Raw genomic sequence first — 22,071 nt, 5'->3', positions numbered from 1 at the left:
ATCCTCGTCAGCTCAGATAGAATTGCCACTGTGTATTAGAAATGTACTCATTAAGTATTTTTATAATTATGTTACATTGTTGTTTTGTTAATTTCGGTTTTCTTTTTCCTGCCCAATTAACTTATTTTTTAATATAGCTTTTATTCTTGTTCGAAATTAAGGATGAACCTTAAACCATTATCACTTATTTTAATATTCAGAGCTGTGGACGGCACATAATGTTGTGTATTAAATACATTTGAATAAAATGGAATCATAAAAGACATTACGTTGTTTTAGGAACAGGTAAAAACACAAAACTATGCAATCATCAGAGAAAATATTCCAGTTTTATTTCAAACAGAGGAGTGACATTCAAGTGTTTTTCACTTACATGACTGAAGTATTGCAGCTGCATGAAAGTCTTAGACCCTTAAACACTACAGATACACAGTTAGTATCAATGTTACAGTCAAGACATTTATTATATTAGTTTAAATAGAGCATTTTTGTTAAGAATTGTTTTTAAATCACATTCAAACTGAACTACCTGGTCAGTGCAACAACAGCAGTTAAATACTGTATTGTTTTTTGATTGAGGGAATGTTTATTTTACCAAAGTGAAAAATGCAGTTAATGCAACAGAATCTCATGGATCTCACTCTTTGAGTCTGAGGACACTGAAGCTGACAATGACATGAACAGAAGAGCCTTGTGACGCAGCATCATCTTCATCATCATCATCATCATCATCGTAATATGAGCCAGCGAGACGAGAGAGAAAGTGACGAAGCATCATCATCTCATGCAGCAGCTTTCTGTCTGTTGTGTTTGGCAAACCACTCATCACTTTTATCTTCAGCCATAGCCTGAAGAAAAAAACAAGAATAAAAGCACAAGGTGGAATATTCCTCTTCACACGTTATTTATGTTCGAAAATGGTGTCTAAAAAGGAGGAGGAGTAAAGAATTATGGAGTCCATAATTCTGTCTTTGGTTTGTGAACTCACTCACAGACGTCTTTGTCCTGAAAATGATGTGAAAACACACAGAAAAACTCTGATACTTTATTTAAAATTCATCCTAAAGATGAAGAAATAAAGAAGAGCGGACTCCAGCTGTGAGGCTGCAGTACCACTGACAGACACAGAGGGAGACAGAGAGCAGGACAGTTTTTGTTGTTAACTTGACACCTAAAATATGTGGAAATGTCTGGTGTTTTGATACCAGAGTTAATATTCTGTACAAACACAGATGAACAGAGACATTCATGGACTAAAGTTTATAAAGACAGAAGACAAACCTTGTCCAGTAAGTCATTTCCTTTAGGGTCCACCACAGACAGCTGTCCAAACGCTTCATCTCCCACAAAACAAATCTCATGATCGTCCTAAAAACAACATTAGACATTTGTATTCAAACTCCCTTCACAGCAGCAGAAGCATTTTCTTATTTTTTAATTAATAAGCTTACTTATTAATAAATAATAATAATAATAATAATAATAAAAAACTTACTGGATCAGCTAAGATAACCACCTCTACAGTGGCTTTTCCAGGTGTGTCCAGGCTGACTAATGGAGTGAGGATTTTCTGATTTTCTTTTTTCATCAAGGCTTCGATGTCAGGCAGCTGAGGAAGGTAAAGAACATACGGGATATTTATGGTAGAGATTATAATATAAGAATCACACGATGAGTGAGGAAAGTGCAGTTAGATTACTGCGTGAGGAAGGAGCTCATACATCTGTGTGTGTGTGTGTCCAGGTATTACTAATGTTATACCCCACTAGTTGTGGGGACCTAAAGTGGGGACTTTTCCTCTTCCTTAAGGGAACAAAAAGCAAAGTTTTCATTTTAAATTTTAAGGTGAGTGTTTTTCTTAATAATTAAAACAAGTTCCTGTGATTTTTCAGCTTCTTAAATGTGAATATTTTCAGGTTTTTTTTTAAAATGACAGTAACAGAATCAGAAACCTCATCATGTATCATCTGCATAAAAACTGACCTTTCAATAATATCCTGCCCCAAAATACAACACATAAACCTGCACATAGTTAATTTAACTGTTTTGATTACAGATTAACCTTTTTTTATTAATTAAAACAGATTTGTGTTATTTTTCAGCTTCTTAAATGTGAATATTTTCTAGTTTCACAAACGAAGAAATCATTCAAACTGAATCATTTGTCTGAAACAAGACATTTGAGAACATCATTATTTCCAGGTTTGACAAACACTGATCGATATTTTCTGACATTTTGTGAAGAAAAACATGAATACATTATTGGAAAAAGTAACTGACAGGTTAATCAATACTGAAAACAATCATTAGTTGCAGTGATTTGTTTTAATTACTTGCTCTCGTGGGCATGAAAATGCGATTCTTCCAAACGCTGTTCCATGATCCACTGTTCCACCGATGTCTTGAAGCTCCAGTTTACACTGCACAAATATTTAAAAATGTAAACACATGAAGAAAATGAACACATGAACATCAACTATAATGAACATATTAACCGATTGTTTAGTGAACAAACTAAAAACGAAGCAGGAAGTGACGCAGCTTTGATCGCGGACTCACTTGAGTGTCGGTGAAAGCCATGAGGACCGTTTTCTTCTCCTCGTTCTTCTTCATCACCTTCATTCCCAGAAGTGTTGTCCAGTAACGTGTTGACCTCTGAAGATCTGACACTCCCAGACAAACCTTCTGCACAGGGTCTGCAAACACATCATCAATCATTACTATTGTTACATTTACACTAAAGCTGCAAACAGGGATGATGAAACTGAACATATGACATAAATAAAGCATTAAGCAAAGAGTTAAATGTCCATCTGAAGGTTATTGACAATAAATGTGAGCATATTATTTATACGTCCATAATTAGGTGCCCATATAAATAACGCTGCATACTGTACAGTTATATAAATAAATGAATGCAAAGGCAGGACACAAACAACAAAGTGTAAATCTAAACCTCACTCAACAACTCTTCAATTATTTTGATTATATTTGTACAATTATATGATTAAATAAAGTGTGAATTCCACATGACTTCACATTTTCATTTCCTCGACACTTGACGACTCTTAAAATGCAAGAAATAAATGAAGATATAAGAGAAAAATACAAAGCGTGTAAACAGTTAAATACATTAAATAAGAAACTCTGCTAATTCTCTGTCAGATTGTAATTTTCACCAAACACCAAGATGATGATGATATAAATAAATAATCAGAGTGGACACAGACACCAGTCAGTGCTCAGGACCTAATAATATTGTCATATATACTACTGTATAGTGTGTATGAATTATAGAGCAGCCGTGCTGAGCCCTGCTCACCGTGTGTTGGCTGCTCTTTGTCGATGAGGTAGAAGTCGTAACCTCCTGGAGCTTTGGTCACATACAGAGCTTCTGCCACTTCAGTGAGCGGCCATCCCAGTCGTTTAGCGTTGCTGACGGCTGCACTGGACTGCAGAGTGAGGCCCTGCAGCAGACACACGGACACAATATCAGACTTTTTACTGACATCTGATTCATCAGGAGAGCTCGAGTCGATTCACTGATACCTGCAGAGGTCATTTTGGTCTCTTCTGTCGTGAATTCAACATCATATTTTTCAAACTCCTGTCGCAGCAGAGATATATTTTCTTCACTCACCAAAAAATAATAGCAGTAGGTGGCGCCAGCATGGAAGTCAAGGAATCATCTTGTTCAGCTACTGTTTTAATCATTATTCATATCATATTGTTGTTTTCTGATAATATATTACTATAGTGCATCATTATCCACTTTATCTGTTTTCAAGTCTCATGTCACATTATTGTTACCTCACCCCACAAAGTGGCTCTGTGTGTCTGTCTGTATGTGTTTCCGCACTTGCACTTGCCAATATGACCAACAGAGGGCGACAGCTTGTTGCGTGAATGGGGTGAAGTCTGCCATCTCTGATTGCCTTGTTGCTGTTGATGTTGATAACCTACTGTGTGTGTAGTTCAGAGCTGCAACTAACTGTTGATTATTTTCTCAATTACATAAAATGTTGAAAACTGTGTTTGTGATGTCGGGCTATGTAAATAAAATGGTTCAAGGTTTGTCAAACCTGGAAATGATGATGTTCTCAAATGTCTTGTTTTTGTCCACAGTTTTAATCATTTCTATGTTTTATGAGCAAAGAAACCAGAAAATGTTCATATTTAAGAAACTGAAAAATCACACAAACTGAGTTTTTTGGTTGGTTTTACAGACAATAGTAAGTTTCGGCGTGTATATTCCATTTAATCAGAAGACATAATGAACTTCATACATACATATATATATATATATATATGTATATATATATATATATATATATATATATATATATATATATAATATTATATATATATATATATATATATTTTTTTTTTTAAACACCCAAAATAATTGATAATTAATTAAAAAATTGATTCATTGTCGCAGCTCTGAAGAACATCAGATCAATTGCACTACAAAAGACACTAAACAAGAACAATATATATATGTCAGTATCGGTTATCAGCCCAAGGATTTATCAACATATCGACAAAGTCTCCAGTATCATGCAAACCTATACTATTGCTTTGTATTTATGATTTATTACATATTATTTGCCAAAAAAAAAAAATCAAATATAGTAGCTTTAACTCACCAAAAAGTCGTTGCCGAGCTGATATTCTCCAACTCCATAATTGTAGGTGAGTTCAGCAACAAAATGATCTTCTTCTGCTCCAAATCCAACCATGGTTTTACTCCACCTGCCATCGTAAGGTCTGTGTGTGGAGACACGAGCAGATGATCAGTGGTCACAACATTCAAAACATCTGTGACCAAAGTCCACGCGCTCTCATATTCACCCGTTACACGTCGCTTTACAGCCTTCTTCAAACTCTTCATGACGTAAAATCTACACAAAACACAGACGGAAAACATCACACGGACATTTAAAGTAGTTTGTCTCACACGAATCGTGATAAATGTTCAGTTAAAACTGTCAAAGTCATTCAAAATAAGAGCAGAGAAAAACACCTTCATGCCCAGAACGTCTCTGTAAAAGCGCGCTGTTTTGTTTCTGTCGCCAACTTTGAAAACAAAATGCAGAGCTCGTCTGGAACTCATTTTATTTACAATATTATTAATATTTATCGAAATATTACGAAGACAAACACACACGGATCAAATGCAGCGTGCGATTGAGCGTCCTGCCTGATCGGCTTTTCTGTCGTCGATTGGTGAAGAAGTAAAATACCAATGACGCCTTTACAAATGTACTGCTCTTTACTTCGTTGCGCTGAAAACGTAACCTGTAAAAATCAGAACAAAAACTATTAAAGTGTCTTTATATCGAAACGTATAAGCGAAACGACTTAATTAAAGATATAAAGTAAAAGAAAAACGAAGCTCTACACCCCTGGTCATTGAGAACAATGGTACCGTCCGAACTACACTTTTTGAATAAAACTTTGTTTGATTGTACACCCGTGACAAAACAAGGGAGAACACTCAGAAACAGACACAAGACAAATTAATACACAAACAAAATAAATCTAAAGACAAACAAATAAATAAAAAAATAAGGTATAATGGGATAGAAACATGCTCTTGTGTAGTAAACTGATTTTTCTGCCAGATGTCCTCCAGTCCTATAGGTGGCAGTAATGCGTCTTTTCCAAACGCAGCAGCAGCAACAACAACAGCGGACGTAGAAGAGGAAAGTGAAGCGGACAGATGGCGGCGCACATGAGGAGCGTGTTTTGTCTCTTGTCCAGAGGACACGGTGGTTTTGTCTCGCGGAGCTGCAGGACAGTGACGGTGACACCGAGCAGGTTTGTCCGAGGTCTGAGGCGGAAACCGGTCAAAGTTCTGTTTCCTGACGAGGAGCTGGACACGAAGAAGAACAAGAAAACACCACCACCATCATCATCATCATCATCATCAGGAGGAGGACATCAATTTAAAGTTCACTCAGAACATGTCTCAGTGAAGGACATGAAGGACAAACTTGCTCACGTCTCTGTCTCTCAGGACCCGCTCAATGGACTTCACTTTGAGACATCTTCTCCTGGAGACAAACGATTGGCGTAAGTGACAGTGACGTCACAGCTGACGTCATATCAAAACAACCTTAAATATCATTCTAGTCTCTGTCAGCAACATTTGAGTTATTTTTCCTTCGTGTGTTTGCAGAAGTGATGACATTTACGAGGTTTGAAGCTAACACACTGTAGGTCAAGGGTGTCAAACTCATGGCTTGTGGACCACATGTGGCCACTTCATATCACCGAGTTATGAGTTATTTCTGTATGTTTCACTTTGTTATTGTGAACTATAAATTATTCCATGTAAAAAAAACACAAATATCTGTTACCATGATATCATGATAGACTCTTTTTTTTTTTTCATGACTGCCCCCTGCTGACCACACTACATGCTCAGTGTCCCCTCGGGTCTTTTTATTTTGCCGTAGACCTCCTAAAGGTGATGAAATGTACAAGGTTTGTTGAATGCATCTTGTAGCTGCTCCTGTAGCTCAACACTGTATTATTTTCATTCATGTTGTGGAGTTTAGAATATTTGAATCTTCAAACAATAACAATCCTGTCCAACTACGACCAACTCTGCCGTCTCTGTCCCCCCGCGTGTCCTCTTGCAGGAGGTTAGCGAGCGTGGCTCGTTCAAGGACGTTCCGTGAGCAGCAGAATAAAATCCTCCTGGAAGGTCGACGTTTGATCTGCGACGCTCTGGACGCCGGCGCAAACCCACAGATGATCTTCTTCAGCTCGGTGGATCGACTCAGAGAGCTGCCCGTGGACAAGCTGAGGAGAGCCACGCTGGTCAAAGTCAAGTTTGAGGACATCAAGATCTGGTCTGACCTCGTGACCCCACAGGGAGTGATCGGTGAGAGGCATAGGTTTTTGTTTCTGGTTGATGAAGAAGAGGCGGGAAAAAAATTCTCTGCGTTACTGACTTCTCTTTTTCCTTTGCAGCCATATTCTCTCGTCCAGATCCGTCGCGGTTAAAGTTCGTAAATACAGGTCACTCTGTGCCGCTGACCCTGATCTGTGACAATGTCCGAGACCCAGGAAACCTGGGGACGATGCTGCGATGTGCTGCTGCTGCTGGATGTCACGATGTCCTGCTCAGTAAAGGTGAGAGACCGTAGAAATGTTTTTTTATAAAATTAGTAACGGTATCCGTTTTCTTGTAAAACCTTAACCTGAATTTTAAAGTAATTAAGCATATTTGCTAATATATCGTTATTTGTTATTATTCTGTTCAGGATAATCATGATATGAAATTTCCTTATCGTTTTTAACAAAATGCAACCGATATGTCCCGCCCATTTTAGTCACTCCTCAGTTCAAAGCTCCGCCCCCAAAAATAGTTTTTGTAAAGTTTTTTTGTCAGGTAAATGTTTTTTGAAACATTCATAACACTACCTACCTCAAATGTACTTATGTTTATGTTAATAAATCAACTAATTGACCGCATATTCTTTCACTACTGTGGAATATTTTGGTCAATATAATCAGAAATGTTCGTCTACTCCTCACTCTGACATAATTCTGATGCTTTTTCTGCTTCTAACGTCTTTATTTTTCCAGGCTGCGTCGACGCGTGGGAGCCTAAAGTTCTTCGCGCAGCGATGGGAGCTCATTTCCGTCTTCCCATCTACACGAGCCTGGACTGGACCAACATAGAAGATCACCTCCCTAAACCTGTGAGTGTCCACGTGGCGGACAGCAGCTGTGTCCCTGACACACGCAGACAGACACACGAGCCACAGGTTCACGTGTCTCACAAACCCAAAGCAGGAGACCACGGCTGGGTGAGCACGAGGCGGAGTCTCAGAGACGTGAGCTACGAAGAACACGACTCTGACTCTGACTCTGAGGACGAAGGACTGTCTCTGCCCAGACTGGACACCAGGCTGTACCATGAGACCTGGGCTCAGAGAGCCACTGCTCTGGTGATCGGTGGTGAGACACACGGTCTCAGCGTGGAATCTGTCCAGCTGGCAAAGGAGACGGGCGGTCACAGACTCTTTATTCCTGTCGTCCCTGGCGTGGACAGCTTGAATTCGGCCATGGCAGCCAGTGTCCTGTTGTTCGAGGGCAGGAAGCAGCTATTGAAACTCAGGCAAACATCTGGAAGAGAGTGGAAATCTAAAGCTGAGGCAAAGTCTCGGTGATGTTTCCTCTCAGTGTCACTTTGATTCCTCCTGGTCTTCATTTGTCTGTGAAACAAACTCAATAAAATACACATCAAAATCATTTTCTTATAAATGATGTTATTTTATGTCTCACAGAGGACGACTGATGGAGACACAGATCTTTAATGAAACTCTCACTGAATAATAATACATCACTTTATGTCTTTCAATGACATTAAAAAGTCACTTTTACGTGATTTTGAATAAATTTATACTGACCTTATTCCTTATTCTATTTAAAGCTACAGTGGATTTTCTTACATTTGTATTTTCTTACATTATTGTAGTACTTAATATTTTCTTCTGTTTTATTAGCTGATTGTGCTAGCTAAGCATCTATGTATCTATCCTAGCAAACTAGCATATATTTATCTATGCTAGCAAACTAACATCTATTTATCTATTCTAGCAAACTAGCATCTATTTATATATCCTAGCAAACTAGCATATATTTATCTATCCTAGCAAACTAGCATATATTTATTTATTCTAGCAAACTAGCATCTATTTATCTATTCTAGCAAGCTAGCATCTATTAATCTATCCTAGCAAAATAGCATCTATTTATCTATTCTAGCAAACTAGCATCTATTTATCTATTCTAGCAAACTAGCATCTATTTATATATCCTAGCAAACTAGCAAATATTTATCTATCCTAGCAAACTAGCATATATTTATCTATTCTAGCAAACTAGCATCTATTAATCTATCCTAGCAAAATAGCATCTATTTATCTATCCTAGCAAACTAGCATATATTTATTTATTCTAGCAAACTAGCATCTATTTATCTATTCTAGCAAACTAGCATATATTTATCTATCCTAGCAAACTAGCATATATTTATCTATTCTAGCAAACTAGCATCTATTAATCTATCCTAGCAAAATAGCATCTATTTATCTATCCTAGCAAACTAGCATATATTTATTTATTCTAGCAAACTAGCATCTATTTATCTATTCTAGCAAACTAGCATCTATTTATATATCCTAGCAAACTAGCATATATTTATCTATCCTAGCAAACTAGCATATATTTATCTATCCTAGCAAACTAGCATATATTTATCTATTCTAGCAAACTAGTCTCTATTTATCTATGCAAGCAAACTAGCATATATTTATCTATGCTAGCAAACTAGCATCTATTAATCTATCCTAGCAAAATAGCATCTATTTATCTATTCTAGCAAACTAGCATCTATTTATCTATGCTAGCTAGTAAACTAGCCTCTATATATCAACTAGCTAACCAACAGGCTATGTATCTATGCTAGCTAGCAAACTAGCATCTATATATTTCTCTACTGTATGTGTAAGCTATATATATGCTAACTAGTAATTATCTATGCTGACTACCATAACATCTATCTCTGATAGCTAACTAAATTATCTGTCTATCAGCTAACTAGTTAACTATTTAACCTAGTAAGCTAACTATCTAGTCTGTCTTAGAGTTGCTGATTTCCCGATAAGAAAATAAGGAACATAAATAAATAAAATCCCATTCTGTCCTCAGACTGTTTTACACACATTAAAGTGGATTTTTTTTCAATCACAAATAACATTAAAGTGGTGGAGGTGAGGTCAGGAGTTCAGACAACGTTAAAGTTTATTTTTAAACGCCTAGAATACACGGTCAAATCAGTAAGAGGTGAAATAAAGTGAGGATCAGCCGCTCAGCAGAGTAAGTTAAGTTTCCCTTTAACTTTCTGCTCTCTGTTGTTACTTAAATGAATTCATGATCATAAACATTAGAAAACAGAATTCATCAGCAGAAGTTCTTTGACATTTGTTCAGAATAAAGACTCTGAATTGTGTGTGAACTTGTTCACCACTGCTCCACCTCTAAACACTTCTGATGAATGTGTTCATTAAATCCTTATGTTGTGTTTATTTGACACAGGAGGAAACTTTATTGACACAAGTTGACAGGAACAGAAGTTTGTGCTCACCAGTGAATTTTTAATTGGATGTGAGAAGAAACAGAACAAAAGGATTTTTACATTCAACACTTTCTCGACGCCATCGTCTGTTTGTTTGTGTGTTTGTGTGTTTGTGTCCTCGCGAGAAAAAAACACCAAAAACAACAACGATCTTTTCATCAGAGGACGTTCACAGAAAATCCTCCTGATGATTCTTGAGATGAGAAGCACCGAGAACGAGTGGCGACACACACTCACACACACACACACACACACACACACGTTCTGTTAAAGAGAATAAAACGTGATCTTTGCTCTGGTTCGTGAACCTTTAACACTTTTAATTAACTCTGTTTTTAACGGCTAACGGCTACATGTGACCGAGGTTCAGCACGTGTGCACTAACGTTTACGCGTGAATTACAGCTTTAAAAAAAACAAAAGAAACAAAACACAAAGAAAAAGAAAGAAAAACGACGAGGATCTCGCAGACGAAACACGCAGAGAAAAAGAAGCCGATGACGGTGTGAAGGATAGGTCCAAGGTGTCATTAAAAATGCTATCGAGTGAAAACAAAAGCAGAATCTTCATATAATATATATATTAATTACTGTCGGGACTGAAGTCAATGCAAGGCACCACAGGAGAGAGAGAGAGAGAGAGAAACGCTAAAATGTCTGTAAAAAGTCTCTCTGAGAGGGAGGAGACAGAGAGACGGCAAGGTGGGCGGAGCAAAGGGGGCGTGACAGTGACGACGAGGATGATGATGATGATGGTGGAGTCCCAGGTTTAAACATGTCCCGTGTCTTTAAATGGGCTCTGGTTTGAGCTTCTCGGCCAGGAAGTCGTTGACGAACAGCTCCACCACGGCCGGCGTGATCTCCTCCACGTCGCGGACGTACTTAGCTCGCGCCGACATGTCGAGGATGGTGAGCAGAGGAGCCGCCTCGGGGAGGTTCGTGTAGTCGCGCAGCGAGTCGCTCATGTCGTCCTGTCACGTGACAAAAACACAACACACACATGGTCACATGGTTCACAGGAGGAAACGGCACTAATGGAGGGGTTTTTTGTATTTACAACTCCAAGTAACGCTGCGTTCCATTAACATCGGAACTTGTACGGCGGAGCTGGGAGTGATGTCACCTCCACGTTTGTGATGTTTTCTGAGCTGCTGTTAGCAACATCAGTCCAGAACAACGTTTATGTGCAACTTTGTTTTATTATTTAAACATTTACACACACACACACACACACACAGCAACACATCTGTGGGTCCCGACCCAGTGTTTGGGAACCGCTGCTCTGAATGACACGTGTGTTTCTCTTCAGCTCAGATTTAGTTTAGTTTACTTTAGATTAGTTTACTTAGGTTTATTTTACTTAAGTTGAATTTAGTTTATTTTAGCTTAGTTTAGATTAGATGAGTTTATTTTAGCTTAGTTTAGATTAGATTAGTTTATTTTAGCTTAGCTTAGATTAGTTTAGTTGAAGAATGAGGACAACGCCCTTCACTTGATGGAATGAGCTCATGAATGCAGAAGATTTAATAATGTGCAGCTTTTTAAAGAGAAAACTCTGAACACACACATACACACACACACACACACACACACACACGGACAGACAGAGAGTCAGGGAGCAGAGAAACTGGAGTGTAGTGACACATCCTGCTGTGTGTAAAGACGGGGAGGAAACAGGTGGAAGGTCCAACATCATCATCTTCTGTGTGTGTGTGTGTGTGTGTGTGTGTGTGTGTGTGTGTGTGTGTGTGTGTGTGTGTGTGTGTCAGAGACAGAGTTCACAGGAGTTAAAAATAGTTTCGCTGACGTTCTTCACACGTGTGAAACTTTCACTCCGTTTAAAACTCCAGTTAAAAACATTTACATTTAAACGTGACTGTAATTTAGATTATATTGACGTCACTGCATTTTCCACAGTTTTCTGTAAATCTGGTGATAAGAAACTTACATTTACACCATTTATTTATTTATTTAAATTCAGCATCAACAACTTTACATACGTGACATATAATCTGCTGTTGTGTTGTTTTATAGATTATTTACTGAAAACATGACGATGACAGAAAAGCAGAAAAATACCAAACACTCAATCTGTGTTTTATGATTTAGTGTTGGATTATAATTTATAATTATGACATTTTTTGCTTCAGGCCAGAATGTTTTTGTTGTACAAACTGTGTGTGTGTGTGTGTGTGTGTCTGAATTCTTCTCCTCACAAACACACAGTTATTTTCTCTTTTTCTTGAAGCCAAACAGATTAAACGTATTTTTATTGTTGATTATTAAACGTGTTCAGTTTCCATCGTGACCTGATTTGCCCTCACAGCTCTGCTCCTCCTCCTCTACTCCTCCTCTGCTCCTCTGCTCCTCTCGCTCAGAGACTGAACAACACTTTCATATGGAAGAGATTATTCTGACGAGAAATGGCCAGAGGGGGGCGCTGCAACAAAGAGTGGCTGGGAATTATGTTAGTGACTGATTTGTGAGCCAGTGAGACTTTTGTCAGCTCCAGGTTTATTCCTGTAATCTGGAAATAATCTGCTGAGATTATAACCTGTTTAAGAATAAGCAGCTCTGCCTCCGTGGTGTCTTTTGTGTGTAATAACGTGAGACTTTTGCTGGTTTCTGCTTTTACATGATAAAAAAAAACTTTACATTTAAAGTTCAAATCTATGAAAAGTGAAGTGAATCAAAGCAGCGGCTGTTTCCTACATGAAGTCCGTGACCTCTGACCTCTGACCTCTGTGTTAAAGCGGATGAGTTGTTGCAGAGAACGAGTGAAACGCTGCTGGATTCTGAGGATGATCCTGGATCATCACAGACGATAACAACTGACCTCTCCAGCCACAAAGAACAGCAGCGGCGTCTCCTCCTCCTTGGCTTTGTACTTGGCCATGAGCTTCTCTGCTATTGGCTGAATCAGCTCCTTGGCCGGGTCCAGTTCTCTCTCCTCTTCAGCATCTGGACATGTTTAAATGATGAGAAGACACCTGTTAGACAGACTGAAGCTTGTGAACCACTCACACTCTCCCACACCAAACCCCATAGAGAAAAGCAGTGATTTTAGCTGGCGGGGACACAGGAGCTGCTGGTCCTCTGCTGGTCTTCTGCTGCCTCGTGTGGTCACTTTGTGTCACTGAGGTCAATCTGAGCAAAGGATTTTTAATGCCGAATTCACCAAAATAAGACATTTGAACTGAGTGATGGAGGCAGCAGTGGATCAACAACTCCTGTGTGCTGTGATGTTAAAATCACTCCTTTTCTCTATGGGCTTTGGTGTGGGAGAGTGAGTGCTTTACAAACTTCAGTTAACAGTGAGATAAAGACGTGAACGTGTCCTTAAGACATCGTAGACTTAAACTGATGTAGATTTTATAAGCTGAGTCTTTTGTTAAGTGACTAAAGTCCTCGTGTCCTCGCTGACAGACTTGTTTTCATCTCCTGAATTCACATGTAAACAATAAACATGCTGTAAACAAAGAGCTGAGGAGGAATGTTTCCCTGGAGTCTGACATTAAACCCACAAATGCCGCCTCAGCACGTCCACTCACCCACAAACAGGACCAGGCAGGGCCCCTCGTGCAGCTGCGCGGCGTTGGACTCGCTCAGCTCCAGCACGGGTCGAGGATGCCAGGGGAAGAGCAGGCACTCCGGGTCGTTCAGGACCTCCACGCGACCCTGCCGGGTGATCACGTGACCCTCCGCGTCCAGCAGGATCAGTGTGGGGATACCTGGGGGAGGACGGTGAGAGAGGAAGACAAAGGGAGGAGGGGTGAGGAAACGGGGAACAGTGTGGGAGGTGGGTGAGGTCATTTCCCTTCATTATGACGCACACTCTTCACTCTCCCACTGAGATTCTCTTTGTTTCACGGACGATTCTCTGCTCTGTCGGCTCCTCCTGCTCATTCACACGTGACCTTTGACCCCCTTTGTTTTACATTATAGAGCAGGTTTTTAAAAAGGCTGCTGGTTATCAAGTGTGCCGTCATTCCCATGAACCAGTCTGAGACCCAGACACGTGTCCATCAGCGAGGACTGAAGGAAAAACAGAGTTTAAACACTTCACAAAAGACTCGTCTGATAAAATCTACGTCAGTTTAAGTCTACGATGTCTACGTCACATGATCCCGACTTTATCTCACTGTCAGACAGACTTTTCCAACAGGAAACTCAAGTTTGTGAACCACTCACTCTCCCACACCAAACCCCGTAGAGAAAATCAGTGATTTTAGCTGGTGGGGACACAGGAGCTGCTGGTCCTCTGCTGCCTCGTGTGGTCACTTTGTGTCACTGAGGTCAATCCGAACAAAGGATTTTTTATGCCGAATTCACCAAAATAAGACATTTGAACTTAGTGATGGAGGCAGCAGTAGATCAACAACTCCTGTGTGCTGTGATGTTAAAATCCCTGGTTTTCTCTATGGGCTTTGGTGTGGGAGAGTGAGTGCTTTACAGACTTCAGTTAACACAAGGAAAAGTCTGTGTAACAGTGAGATAAAGACGTGAACGTGTGTTTAAAACATCGTAGACTCAAACTGACCTAGATTATTTTTTTTTGACCGTGATGTCATCGTTGCTCGACTTCAGGCATGTGTGAAAAGAAAACACAGGCTTCACAAATAGACACTGGGGAAGATGAAAGTCCAAGAAAAAGACATGAAATGAAATGTCGTCTCACTCTGAAGGTTTTTGTTTGCACTGCAGAGACATAAAAAACCATGGAGGAGCAAACACATGAGCTCATGACTCACTGTGAGGTGAAGTCATTTACTCTGCAGGAGGAGGAGGAGGAGGAGGAGAAGAGGACGAGGAGGAAGAGAGGAGGAGAGGACAAGGAGGAGGAGGAGGAGGGTGAGTGTTGACTCGTACTCTGTGCATTCCTCACATTCTTTGCAGGAAGAGGCCGAGAGCCAGCGCTCACTGACTTCATCATCTGCACACACACACACACACATGCGCGTGCGCAAGCATACACACACACACACACACACACACAGAGACAGGGTCAGTAATCAGAGGGACAGATGGACAGATGGACAGAGGGACAGAGGGACTGGGCGTCAGTAAACGTGATAATTGTCCCACATTCTTCAGTGTTTCTGTTCTGCTCGACTCAGACTTATTATAATGTACTTTTATCTATCATTTGATATGAATAAATATCAGGATGTAAATCAAATGAATATTTCTGTAAGTCTGTGTGATTTATCTTTATAAATAATCTGTGTATATTATATGACAATACACTGTAAAATATACTGTAAAACACACTGTAAATATACTGTAAAATACACTGTCATTACACGTAAATATATTTGTAAATATACACTGTAATTACACTGTAAAAACCTTGTAAAATACACTGTAAACATACTGTAAAATACACTGTAAATACATTAAATTAAAGGACGTGACTTTGATTTTAATATTTAGACATGTTGCTGCTCTGTATGTGTGAGTAAAACAGCAGGCAGGTCAGGGGTCAGCAAGTAAATCTGGTCAAGGTTAATAACAATATATAAAATGTTATCTTCAACAGGCAAATATTGTACAAATTTAAGACATGTATTGGTTTAAAACATGTTTTTGCTTGGGTCGTAAACTGCTCTTTGACTCAGTCCATCGTCTTTCAGAATAAAAGCCTCTGAATTCTGCACAACGTTGTCATTTTTGTGAAGAAAAGCAAATAATTTAAACAATAAATCATATTTTTGGATTTGTCTACTGGGCCAGATATTAATGCTGGCGGGCCAGTTTTGGTCCACAAGCCTCCAGTTGGTGACCGCTGTTGTGCTAGCCACGTTTGTGTCCATGGTTTTATTCCGTTTTACCCGGGCGTGGGCGTCGCTCCCAGCATTAGTCTCCTCCCTCATCACCCTCTTGTCCAATCAGAGCAAGTTTCACTGTCACAGACCCCTCCCCCTTTTATAAAAACTGCAGCTGTCTCTTTTTGTCGTCTCCTGACACTCAGTGAGCGACTGAAAGTCTCGTCTCACTGAGAAACTCAGTGTCACATGTCAACTACCAGGCCACGCCCCCACGTCTCTGTCTCTCTGCCCACTTCTTTGGCATTTTTCAAAAATCAAGCACTGAGCAGAGTTTAGGTCAGAGGAGGAGGTTTAGTGAGAAACAGCGTGAACATAGAGAGACTGTGACGTACCTTGAATCCCGTAGAGTCTGTTGAGTCGTGACCTGCGAGCTTCGTCTGAATATGGGATGGCCAACCACGGCATCTCACTGAAATACTGCTGAAACGACTCCTCTGACCTGCAGATACCACACATGATTCTCTGTTACGGCTGTCATTAACTGACAACTTTAAAGTCCTTTTAGGGGCCTAAGACCTTGTTTTAGGGTTAGGTTAAGTGTATGTGTGTGTGTGTGTGTGTGTGTGTGTGTCAGTAAATCTCACCTGTCAGCGCTGACGAACACAATCTCAAATTTATGACCCGACTCTTTGATGATTCGATATGATTCCACCAAGACCCGAGTGAGACTGCGACACGGAGGACACTGAGGGGGGAGACAGAGAGAGAGAGACAGAGAGACAGAGAGAGACCAGTAAAGACAATTAAATGTTATTTCATGATTTCTTCATTCATATAAAAACACATGAGTAAATGTGTGTTTGCAGTTTCCGTAGATGAGCCGGCGGTCCACGGGCCAATCACAGCCCTCGGGCAGATTTGAACCGTTAACTTCAGGAGCTCGGTGTGGACGAGAGTCCAGTGTCAGGACAAGAAGGTAAAAACATGAAGACGTCTCAGAGTTTGTCCTCGCTGTCGTCCACACTCACCCAGTGAGCAGAGAAATACACTCCCACATAGTGTCCATCCAGAGAACTGCTGTCTGTCGTCTGTCTGTTGTTCCTGAGCAGCGGCCCCGACACAACCTCTGCAAACGGCTTTGGACCCCAGGGAAACTCCAGACCTGTCCACAGAGGACAGACAGAGGACACACAGGGGACACAGACAGATGTATTTAGAGCAGATGTTTCCTCCCAACGTCCTTTGATGATTTATGATCATTGTTGATATTTGGATTTGAGACAATTTAAAACATGTCTGAGTAAAAAAAGTCTTGTATTGTCTGCGTCTCTGGTCTGAAGCTGGACATCATCAGCCTGAGTGAGTGAAAACATCACGAGACGCATCGTGTCCTCATTACTGACGTCTTTTTGGTTTTAATCCAAGTGTCAGAAATCCTCTCCTTCACTTCTTTCACTCTCGTTCTTTTCTCTTCTCATCATCACAGTTCAGTTCTACAGTAACATTAACGCATTTGAATGAAAAAAGATCAGTTTTATCATAAATTACATGTTTTAATGACGTGTGTGTGTGTGTGTGTGTGAACACTGTTGAGTCACATCTTTGCTGCAGACGTTAAAGTTCACTTTAACTTTAACTGTTTTGTAAAAACTGTCTACACTAACAAACCGTCCACACTAAGAAACTGTCTACACTAACAAACCGTCCACACTAAGAAACTGTCCACACTAACAAACTGTCTACACTAAGAAACTGTCCACACTAACAAACCGTCCACACTAAGAAACTGTCTACACTAACAAACCGTCCACACTAAGAAACTGTCTACACTAACAAACCGTCCACACTAAGAAACTGTCTACACTAACAAACTGTCCACACTAACAAACCGTCCACACTAAGAAACTGTCTACACTAACAAACCGTCCACACTAAGAAACTGTCCACACTAACAAACTGTCTACACTAAGAAACTGTCCACACCAACAAACCGTCCACACTAAGAAACTGTCCACACTAACAAACTGTCTACACTAACAAACCGTCCACACTAAGAAACTGTCCACACAAACAAACTGTCCACACTAACAAACTGTCTACACTAGCAAACTGTCCACACTAACAAACTGTCTACACTAACAAACTGTCCACACTAACAAACTGTCTACACTAACAAACTGTCCACACTAACAAACTGTCCACACTAAAAAACTGTCCGCACTAAGAAACTGTCCGCACTAAGAAACTGTCCACACTAAGAAACTGTCCACACTAACAAACGTCCACACTAAGAAACTGTCTACACTAACAAACCATCCACACTAACAAACTGTCCACACTAAAAAACTGTCTACACCAACAAACTGTCCACACTAACAAACTGTCCACACTAAAAAACTGTCTACACTAACAAACTGTCTACACTAACAAACCGTCCACACTAAGAAACTGTCCACACTAACAAACTGTCTACACTAACAAACCGTCCACACTAAGAAACTGTCCACACAAACAAACTGTCTACACTAGCAAACCGTCCACACTAACAAACTGTCCACACTAACAAACTGTCTACACTAACAAACTGTCCACATTAACAAACTGTCTACACTAACAAACTGTCCACACTAACAAACTGTCCACACTAAAAAACTGTCCGCACTAAGAAACTGTCTGCACTAAGAAACTGTCCACACTAAGAAAGTGTCTACACTAACAAACTGTCCACACTAACAAACGTCCACACTAAGAAACTGTCTACACTAAAAAACCATCCACACTAACAAACTGTCCACACTAAAAAACTGTCTACACTAACAAACTGTCCACACTAACAAACTGTCCACACTAAAAAACTGTCTACACTAACAAACTGTCTACACTAACAAACGGTCTACACTAACAAACCATCCACACTAACAAACTGTCCACACTAAAAAACTGTCTACACTAACAAACTGTCCACACTAACAAACTGTCCACACTAAAAAACTGTCTACACTAACAAACTGTCCACACTAACAAACTGTCTACACTAACAAACCGTCCACACTAACAAACCGTCCGCACTAACAAACAAAAATATAAACTATTTTTCTTTCCTCTTCATCTTCACATGAACAACAACATGTTTCCCCCAAAAATGACTATCGTGAGTATAAAGACGTGAAAGAAGAAATGAAAGCGTTTTCAGCTGCAGAGAAATGAAACATGTTGATTCTTGTTGATTCTGCGTCTTCACTTCAAAGAGCAGAAATGACAGGTTTTTACACATGAAACTCAGACATGTGATGATAATTATAGCAACAAACACCAAATAAAGTCAGTCCAAATAGTTTTGGTCACATGATGATGATGATATTTCAGTGAAGTAATGATAAATCACTGCGTGAGCAGCTGTAAACACTGATATTTAACACTAAGCTTATTTGAACTCATTCTACTGTTTTATATTAAACTAATGCAGATTTACAGTCTGCTTAACCAGGACTGTAATCCTAGACCTGGTTTTCTTTATCTTCTGGTCCCTTTGTTCTGTTCTGGTTCCTTAAACCCTGGTTCTATCTGTTGTGGTTCAGGATTAGGGTCAGGGTACGACCTCTCACCTTTGGGATCATCTCTGACCACCAGCAGACCGTTTCGACAAACCACCTTCCCTGTAGCCGCGTCCACAAACACCAGAGATGGAATACTGGTGATCTTGTACTTGTTCCACAGCTTCATCTGCAGAGACAAGAAGAAGAAGAAGAAGAAGAAGAAGAAGATTTAAAATCAAAACCACAGACTTCAGAGCTGACGTTACTGTCGAGGCGAGGGTTAATACGCCAAAAGAGAACAAACGTCTGAATCCTTCACTGCTGCTGAACACGATGGATGGAGAGGTTTTTGGATTTATGGTTTCAGGTTTTCATGGGTTTCTTAAAATGACTTTTAAACACCTGAATGACAACAATAAAAAATACAGCTCTGTAAAGTCAGAGAAGTCCCTTTACAGCCATGAACTCAGGTGATTTATGGAGAGAAGTTCTTCACAACAGTGAGAAGATCAAACTGTTACAGCCGCTTTTTATCCAACACCAGAGGAAACACACGAGTCTTATAAAGAGCAGCCATCAAATCTAATCCTGTTCCAGAAACTCAGCAGCAGAAGAAGAAGGAGGAGGAGGAGGAGGAGGAGGAGGAGGAGGAGGAGGAGGAGGAGGAGAATCTCTCATGAAACCATGTTGGAAAATTCATGAGTAGAGGAAATGTGAGAAAGTCACTGACGCCAAACTAAATCTTTTATATTCATGAAGCCATAAATGACTTTGCAGGGAGTTGTGCATTAAAAAAAGAGATAAATAATGTACACGTTCACTCTGCTCTCACATGAATCCATGAATACATGAATCCCTGCAGTACAAAGACAAACACTCCAGCACCAGTGAAACATAATATCTACGACTGTTGAGTCAAAGAAAGTCAACAGTGTTTGCTTTTCACTGGAAAAACCTTTGCTGCACCTGAACTAAGTCTCACTCTGTCACTCTGTCACTCTGTCACAATGTGACTCTGTTACTGTTTTAAAAGTTGAAATAATAGAATAACAACAGTTTGGAATGAGAGAAAACATTGAGGAGTAAAAACATGATGAAAAAATATTTTAAATGAATGTATTTCCATATTTTCTTTGACTAATGTTCAAACGACCTGCATAGCGACGCATCTGTGACCACAAGGTGGCAGCGTCTCTCCCTTATTCTGACTGAACACTGGTTTTAATGAACCAAACGTGGATTTTTGCATTTTTGTGATTTCCAAATGGAAAAGAAAACCACGAAAAATTCGCAAAAACATAAAAAAATGACAAAAAAATGCTTCCTTAAAACAAAAAAAAGACGAATATAAAAACAAATAAATGTATTTGCATACTTGTCTAATGCTCTTATTAGTTAATTCTTATTAACTTAATTCTCTATTAGTAATACATCTGTTACCACCAGGGGGCAGTAGGTTGCATGTATGTTTGCAGAAGTGCTGAAATTTACAAGGTTCATTGAAAGCATCTCACGTGTACTGGAGTGTGTGTTCATGTTGAATTTCCCTCTGATAAAATGATATCTGATGTGTGTGTGTGTGTGTGTCCAGGCATTACTAATGTTGTGGGGACCTAAACCTGTTCACAATCAAGTCCCCATAACGTAAATTACTACATTTTAATGTGAAGATATGTTTTAAGGTTAGGGTTAGGATTAGGATTAGGCCAGTAGTAATTGTGGTTAAGGTAAGAGTAAGTCTACAGGAAATGAATGTAAGTCAATGCAATGTCCCCTCAAGTCATGAACGTCGAACATGTGTGTGTGCGTGGGAGTGTGTGAGTGAGTGAGTGTGTGTGTGTGTGAGTGTGTGTGTGTGTGTGTGATCCTGCAGCTTTAAAAAAAGACGACGATGTTAGGAGGAGACAGTTGGAGACAAAACAGATGTTATTTGATATGATTTCACATGTGTGGTGTAAAAGTTCACGTTCCTGCTGTGATGCAGTAGCTGTGATTGACCACAGAGGGCAGTAGATACACTGACTGAGAGAGAGAGAGAGAATAAATGAGTGCGAAAGAGAGAGAGAATAAAAGAGAGAGAGAGAGAGAGAGAATAAATGAGTGAGAAAGAGAGAGAGAATAAAAGAGTGAGAGAGAGAGAGAGAGAGGGGGGGAGGTGTGAGTGTGGGTGTGTTCCCTCCTCCAGTCTTGTGTAGAGACACAAAAGCAGCTGCAAGAGTGAATGAATGAATGAATGAACGAATGAATGCAGACTCTAAATCCAGACGTGGACGCAGACACAAGTTTTTATGTCGTAAAGAAAACAACGTAAAACAGCAGGGGGGGCTATAACACACTCGCTGCCCCGAAGTCTACACTCACAGAGGTCAGAGGTCAGGACAGCAGGGGGTGCAGCCTTCATTCCTGGAGGTGTTTATATATCTGTGTGTGTGTGTGTGTGTGTGTGTGTGTGTGTGTGTGTGTGTCTGTGTGTGTATTCTGAATCAGTTGTTGTTTATTTCTGTTTTTTCAGCTTCTTAAATGTGAATATTTTCAGATTTCTTCTTTGCTCCATAAAAACAAAGAAATCATTCAAACTCAATCATGTTGGTTTGTGGACTGATGGATGGA

General features: G+C 39.8%; 3 protein-coding genes across 3 annotated transcripts in view; 1 reads left to right on the top strand and 2 right to left on the bottom strand.

The window, feature by feature from the left end:
- Window positions 1-310: 310 nt before the first annotated feature.
- glod4 (glyoxalase domain containing 4) lies at window positions 311-5,525 on the bottom strand. The gene is made up of 9 exons (XM_058634880.1): window positions 5,027-5,525; window positions 4,855-4,904; window positions 4,650-4,770; window positions 3,323-3,467; window positions 2,560-2,696; window positions 2,334-2,420; window positions 1,496-1,609; window positions 1,282-1,368; window positions 311-848 (listed from the first exon to the last, which is right to left on the bottom strand). The coding sequence occupies exons 1-9, from the start codon at window positions 5,114-5,116 to the stop codon at window positions 783-785; spliced, it is 897 nt and encodes a 298-aa protein (XP_058490863.1). The 5' UTR covers window positions 5,117-5,525; the 3' UTR covers window positions 311-782.
- A 98-nt stretch (window positions 5,526-5,623) lies between these two features.
- Window positions 5,624-8,271, top strand: mrm3a (mitochondrial rRNA methyltransferase 3a). The gene is made up of 4 exons (XM_058634879.1): window positions 5,624-6,078; window positions 6,651-6,895; window positions 6,985-7,146; window positions 7,603-8,271. The coding sequence occupies exons 1-4, from the start codon at window positions 5,726-5,728 to the stop codon at window positions 8,187-8,189; spliced, it is 1,347 nt and encodes a 448-aa protein (XP_058490862.1). The 5' UTR covers window positions 5,624-5,725; the 3' UTR covers window positions 8,190-8,271.
- A 1,886-nt stretch (window positions 8,272-10,157) lies between these two features.
- The window catches only part of nxn (nucleoredoxin), a 44,834-nt gene continuing 32,920 nt past the window's right edge, over window positions 10,158-22,071 (bottom strand). Inside the window, exons 2-8 of the mRNA XM_058633498.1 lie at window positions 19,531-19,648; window positions 16,954-17,087; window positions 16,570-16,670; window positions 16,318-16,424; window positions 13,709-13,888; window positions 12,994-13,118; window positions 10,158-11,128 (exon numbers count right to left, since the gene is read on the bottom strand). Of these exons, the coding sequence (XP_058489481.1) occupies window positions 10,946-11,128; window positions 12,994-13,118; window positions 13,709-13,888; window positions 16,318-16,424; window positions 16,570-16,670; window positions 16,954-17,087; window positions 19,531-19,648 (948 nt within the window). The 3' untranslated portion in view covers window positions 10,158-10,945. The remainder of the gene's footprint in view (window positions 11,129-12,993; window positions 13,119-13,708; window positions 13,889-16,317; window positions 16,425-16,569; window positions 16,671-16,953; window positions 17,088-19,530; window positions 19,649-22,071) is intronic.

This window comes from Solea solea, chromosome 7 (genome assembly GCF_958295425.1).
Source record: "Solea solea chromosome 7, fSolSol10.1, whole genome shotgun sequence".
In the NCBI taxonomy this organism is placed as follows: Eukaryota; Metazoa; Chordata; class Actinopteri; order Pleuronectiformes; family Soleidae; genus Solea; species Solea solea.
Note: the sequence above shows the minus strand (reverse complement) of the source record. Positions and strands in the feature narration are given on the sequence as shown.